Source organism: Molothrus aeneus, chromosome 21 (genome assembly GCF_037042795.1).
Source record: "Molothrus aeneus isolate 106 chromosome 21, BPBGC_Maene_1.0, whole genome shotgun sequence".
Classification (NCBI taxonomy): Eukaryota; Metazoa; Chordata; class Aves; order Passeriformes; family Icteridae; genus Molothrus; species Molothrus aeneus.
In genome coordinates this window covers 6,473,830-6,479,983 of record NC_089666.1, presented here as the reverse complement: position 1 = coordinate 6,479,983, position 6,154 = coordinate 6,473,830, and the positions used below count along the sequence as shown (strand labels likewise).

The 6,154-nt window shown below is 45.0% G+C and overlaps 1 protein-coding gene across 1 annotated transcript in view; it reads left to right on the top strand.

Moving 5' to 3' along the window:
• The first annotated feature begins 880 nt into the window (after nucleotides 1-880).
• The window catches only part of LOC136565466 (ATPase family AAA domain-containing protein 3), a 28,775-nt gene continuing 23,501 nt past the window's right edge, over nucleotides 881-6,154 (top strand). Inside the window, exons 1-5 of the mRNA XM_066564065.1 lie at nucleotides 881-1,094; nucleotides 2,646-2,722; nucleotides 3,451-3,552; nucleotides 4,895-4,954; nucleotides 5,736-5,805. Of these exons, the coding sequence (XP_066420162.1) occupies nucleotides 2,678-2,722; nucleotides 3,451-3,552; nucleotides 4,895-4,954; nucleotides 5,736-5,805 (277 nt within the window). The 5' untranslated portion in view covers nucleotides 881-1,094; nucleotides 2,646-2,677. The remainder of the gene's footprint in view (nucleotides 1,095-2,645; nucleotides 2,723-3,450; nucleotides 3,553-4,894; nucleotides 4,955-5,735; nucleotides 5,806-6,154) is intronic.

Sequence of the window (6,154 nt, the reverse complement as noted above, 5' to 3'; positions counted from 1 at the left end):
TTAAATCATAATTTTAAATGAAGAGCCTGTTCCACCCATGCCTGAATAACCTGATTTACTCCAAACTTTACTCCCATCCCTCAAAAAATGTGTGGGAAATGTAAAAAACAGAAATATGTTGGTATTGATGATTCCAAAATGATGATTTCCATGGGAAATCCTGCTCTTTATCCCAGATAACCGCAGCAATGGGTTTCTCCTCACTCCCCTTTTCTGCTTTCTTATCCTCTCTGCCATTCCAAGGAGAGAATTTTGAGGGAAATCCAGGATAACCCCAAGAGAAACCGGGGGTAACTCCAAGAGAAACCTGGGATAACACCGGGCTGGGGCCGATTTAAGAGGAAATCCGGGATAACCCCAGGGGAAACTCGGGATAACGCCAAGGAAAACCCGGGATAACACCAGGCTGGGGCCGATTTCCAGGGAAATCTGGGATAACGCCAAACTGGGGCTGATTTCCAGGGAAATCCGGGATATTCCCAATGGAATCCCGGGATAACCCCAAGGGAAACCCGGAATAACGCCAAACTGGGGCTGATTTCCAGGGAAACCTGGGATAACCCCAAGGCAATCCCGGGATAACGCTCAGGGCGCGCCGCCTCGCGGCCCTTAGCAACGCCCCTCACTCCCGTTGCTATGCGGAAGCGCCGCCCGCCCCATTTGTCCCTCCTGGCTCTCCGTCCCTCCACCCTCCTCTCCCGCCCCTCCCGCCTCTTCCCACCAATCAAACCCCACACGCGGCTCCCCTCCACCAATCACCGCGCGGCGCGGCGCTCCGTCTGCCCAATGGGAATCCGGCCCTCCTCACCGCGCATGAGCAGTGACCGCGGCGCGTCCTCCGCGTGCAGCCGCCGCCGGCGCCGTCCTCATGTCGTGGCTGTTCGGGCTCAACCGCGGCGCCGCCCCGGGCGGCGGCGGGGACGCGGCTCCTCCGGGCACCGGCAGCGGCCTCTCGCTGCCGCCCGGCCCCGCTGCTGGTGGCGGCGCTGGTGGAGGCGCCGGGGACCGTCAGACGCCCAAGGACAAATGGAGCAACTTCGACCCCACGGGCCTGGAGCGCGCGGCCAAGGCGGCGCGGGAGTTGGACGCGTCCCGTGCGTGAAGGGACGGGCGGGAGGGCTCGGTGGGGTGGAGGAAAGGGGTCTGTGTGAAAAATGCGTGTGTTTTATGATTGGCTTTTCGCAAATATTCAAATGTATGTTATATGTGTTGTGTTAGGAAGTAATGCTGTGTTAATTCTCTTTAGTAGTGTGTAAAATATATTTTAGGTTATAAAAAATGTTCAAATAGAAACTGTGTTATGGAGGATACTTTTCTTTAAAGAATAAGGGATTGAGGGGTTATTCCACTCTGGAGCAAAGAGCACAGAGGGTGTGTGGAGAATCAGACAAATAGAAACTCCCACAGATACTCAAGGATTTAATCGACAGCCTTGGAAGAAGCTTAGATTGGTGTAAAACTACGATACACAGACATTAAGCAAAAAAAAAAATTCATAAACTTATGCTTCTGTAGTTATAAGAAAGAATATGCCTTCCCTTATAGAAAAGGCAATGATGCATTAATTATCCCTTTCATTATCACATTAATTAATTATTACTTTTTGGAGAAAAGGGCTCTGGGGGTGTTCACAGGTTGAGCCCCCGTTGTGTCCTGGCTTTGTGATGTTGAGCTGGATTTTTAATCGTCCTGGACTTTTGTTCCCAAGTTCTTGAGCATCCAGAGGAATTGGTGGCAGCAGTTTCTGTGCTCTCACTGTGAAGCCCTGTGAAGGCTGAGCCAGAACAGAGTTAAAGAATAAAGCAGGGATTTATGAAAAGTTTCTCCTCCATGGATCCACCTTGGGCAGCACAAGAGCCCAGCCAGGGCTGCACCCAAGATGAACCAAAATGGTCCCAGGATGAACCCAGGATGAACCAAAATGGTCCCAAAAATGGATGATCAGTCACAAAATTATAAGTTCTGCTCCATTTGCATCTTGGAGTGTCCCATTCCAGCTTTAGCCCATGCAGTCCCATCCTTGTTTTTCTCTCTCCAGCCCACGGTGTTTGTGCTCCTGGGCTGAGATTTGGATCATTTGTCCTTGGTGCCCAGCTGGAGCAGGAATTGTTTTGTCTCCCTGCTCTGTGCACAGAGCTCACCATCCCATAATGTGAACCCAGACCCACACACTAAAGCAGCACAGAATGTGAAAAACAGAAAATCTAAAACCTGAGACATCAGCACAGAATCTGGAAAATAGAAAAGCCAAAATCTGAGATATTTGTACAGAATCTGAGAAATAGAAAAGCCGGAACCTGAGGCATCAGCACAGAATCTGGAAAATAGAAAATCTAAAACCTGAGGCATTAACACAGAATCTGGAAAACAGAACTGTTAGAACCTGAGATACCTGTTCAGAATCTGGAAAATAGAAAAGCCAGAACCTGAGATATCAGCACAGAATCTGGAAAATATAAAATCTAAAACCTTCGGCATCAGTACAGAATCTGAAAAATAGAAAAGCCAAAACCTGAATCTGGAAAATAGAAAATGTGGAAAACAGAATCTGGAAAACAGCAAAGCTAAAACCTGATCTATCAGTACAGAATCTGGAAAATATAAATCTAAAGCCTGAGCCCTGCCCTGTCTCTGTTCCCCTCCAGGCCATGCCAAGGACGCTCTGAGCCTGGCCCAGATGCAGGAGCAGACCCTGCAGCTGGAGCAGCAAACCAAACTCAAGGTGGGTTGGGATTCCTCACCTTGGAACTCCTCAGGCAGCTGCCAGCTTTGGGAGGGACAAAAATTAAAATCTTTCCTTTGCAGAGGATGATCAATTTGTCTTTCTGTTCAGCTTCGGGAAATTGTAGTTATTTGCCTTTAGGAGAAAAAAAAAAAAGTAATTCTGGAAGGTGAATCTCAGCTAATTTGGCCAATTTTGACACATTTTTTGTGGCTTTGAATATCACTGCTATGAATATCATCATATTATAGTATCATTTTATTATAATATTATAGTATAATATTTTATTATAATAATTATTATCATAGCTTATTATTCATATTTATTTTAATTATTTATATTTACTATCATATTTTAACTTTTTAAAATTTAATTACTTATTTTTACTATCATATTTTAACTGACACTTTGTGTCAGTGGTCATCTTTTAAAGGTACCCCTCTAAATACAGAGGGATTTCTTGGAATGTGATTGTCAGCAGCATTTCTGTACAGATGATCTGTGAATTTCTGGTGATGAAATTTCTGTACAGATGATCTGTGAATTTCTGGTGATGACATTTCTGTACAGATAATCTGTGAATTTTTGATTATTAAATTTCTGTACAGATGATCTGTGAATTTCTGATGATGACATTTCTGTACAGATGATCTGTGAATTTCTGATGATGAAATTTCTGTACAGATGATCTGTGAATTTCTGATGATGAAATTCTGGTTCTGCCCCAGGAGTACGAGGCTGCCATAGAACAGCTGAAGAATGAACAGATCCGGGTGCAGGCAGAGGAGAGAAGGAAAACACTCAATGAAGAAACCAAACAGCATCAAGCAGTAAGGGAATGAGGGGGAAAAGGCAATGATGCATTAATTATCCCTTTCATTATCCCTTTCATTATCCCTTTATTAATTATCCCTTTATGGGGAGAGGGGGTTCACAGGCTGAGCCCCTGTTGTGTCCTGGATTTGTGATGTTGAGCTGGATTTTTAATCCTCCTGGACTTTTGTTCCCAAGTTCTTGAACATCCAGAGGAATTGGTGGCAGCAGTTTCTTCTCATTTTGTGTTTTTTTGGGGTTTTCCCAAAGAGCCTTTCAGGGAAATGTTGAGAAATGCTGCTTTATCAACTGTTTATGTTAGCCTGGACAGTGAAATGGCTCTGAAGTTATTTGGATTTCAGTCTTAAGTATTCTATTTCTTCTGAATTAAACAGGAAAAAATATCTTAAGAGGAGAAGTGATGCAAATCTGAGTTGTTGTGAGCAGTGTTGGTGCTCCCTGGTTCGTTTTAGCTTGAGTGGCTGATGTGGCAATAATCCTGAAACAGGGAAAACAAAGGCTGGCCTTAACGTTAAAAATTCCCTAAATTATGGGGATTTCTGCCTCTGAGAGCACAGGAGATGAAGGAATTGATTAATTCTAATGGATTCTCCAGCTCGGGGAGTTTGCTAGAATTGTTTATTTGGCACGTGGTGCTTTTACCCTGGCAGAGTTTGGACTTTGAGCAGGGCTGGCCCAGGAAGCAGCTGCACACTCAGGGGTTGGTTCTGCACCTCCTGCTGCTCACAGGGCATCATTTGAGGTCACAGCAAACTCAAATATTCTTGGTAAATAACCAAAATAGACTTGGTTTATTCCATGATGTTTTGCTGTTCTGCTGTGTTTGGAATAGAGAATGGTGTCACCCGCTGACATGTGGATCCTCATGTGGATCCTCAGCCCCCTTCCAGTTCAGTGGAGATGATTTGGGTTTATTTGGAGTTCCAGTGATTGATAAGGGTAATTAATGAGGAACAAGTAAATCTTCATCAAAACCAGCAGCACATCCTGACAGTTCTATTGCTTGTAGTCACCAGTCCAGATAATGTGGTTTAGAACATGAAAGCCTTATTTTTCCCACTGAAATCTCCTTTTGTGGGCCAAGAAACCTTTGCTTTTTATTTTGGCATCTGTGGTACCCTAAAATGAAGTCAGACTGTAGAGATTCCTCAGCACAGAGAAGTTCTTAGTGCTGACTGAGGATATTTTCCCCCGTTCACATTCAAATCCAGGATAACTTTTTATTTGTATGGATTTCCCCATTTTATTTGCTTTTTTTACCTCCTGAACCTCATTTCCCTGAGGAGCAGGCTGTTTTTTAACTGCCTAATCTGTGTTATTCTGTTTTGTTTTTTGAAGAGAGCCCAGTACCAGGACAAGCTGGCACGGCAGCGCTACGACGAGCAGATGAGGCAGCAGGTAGGGTGGGTTCCTGCTCTGATCCAGCTGGGAACGGGCTGGGAGCCCTCTGAAATCCCAGAGATGCTCTGGAGCTGTGCCCTGTCCTGCTGGGCACAGTTTATCTCTGTTATCTGCTCTGCAGCAGCACTGCACATCAAGGCTTGGGCATTAGGAGGAGAAATCTGGGAGATGGGGAGAGGAAAACACACTTCAAGCTGAGCAGCAGCTTCTTGGAAATATTTGTGAAGGCTATCCTAGAACAGACCAGACAGATTTAAAGAATAAAGCAGGGAAGTTTCTCCTCAATGGATCCACCTTGGGCAGCACAAGAGCCCAGCCAGGGCTGCACCCAAGATGAACCAAAATGGTCTCAAAATGAACCAAAATGGTCCCAAAAATGGATGATCAGTCACAAAATTATAAGTTCTGCTCCATTTGCATCTTGGAGTGTCCCATTCCAGCTTTAGCCCATGCAGTCCCATCCTTGTTTTTCTCTCTCCAGCCCACGGTGTTTGTGCTCCTGGGCTGAGATTTGGATCATTTGTCCTTGGTGCCCAGCTGGAGCAGGAATTGTTTTGTCTCCCTGCTCTGTGCACAGAGCTCACCATCCCATAATATGAAACCCAGACCCACTAAAGCAGCACAGAATGAGAAAAATAGAAAAGCCAAAACCTGAGACATCAGCACAGAATCTGGAAAATAGAAAAGCCAAAACCTGAGGCATCAGTAGCACTTCAGTTTACACTTGATGGAGTCATTACAACATCAACATCTCTTCTGCTGTCATCTCTCCCTGCAGCAACTTGCTAATGAGGAGAATCTGAGGAAACAGGAGGAATCTGTGCAGAAGCAGGAGGCCATGAGGCGAGGTGAGTGTTGAGTTCAGCTGCTGAGGGTGTGAGGGCATTGTGGAGTCCTTGTGCTGATCTTTGTGTCCTTGCTGGGTTTGGTGGCAGATTGGCAAAAACAGGTAAATCCCAGGAGTGCTAAAATTACCAATTGCTCCCAAGGTTAGTTTTAGAAAAGGCTGCACTCCTAAACATCTGCCCTGGATGTTTAGGAGAAATCTGAGAAATCTGGATTTCTCAGTGAACTGTCAGCATCTCCTGAAATTCTGATTTCATACTGGAATTCTTATTTCATACCTGAAATTCTGATTTCATACTTAAGAAGAGAAAAGAAACAAAACATCTTCTGGGAGGAGTGGTTGAATCTGTG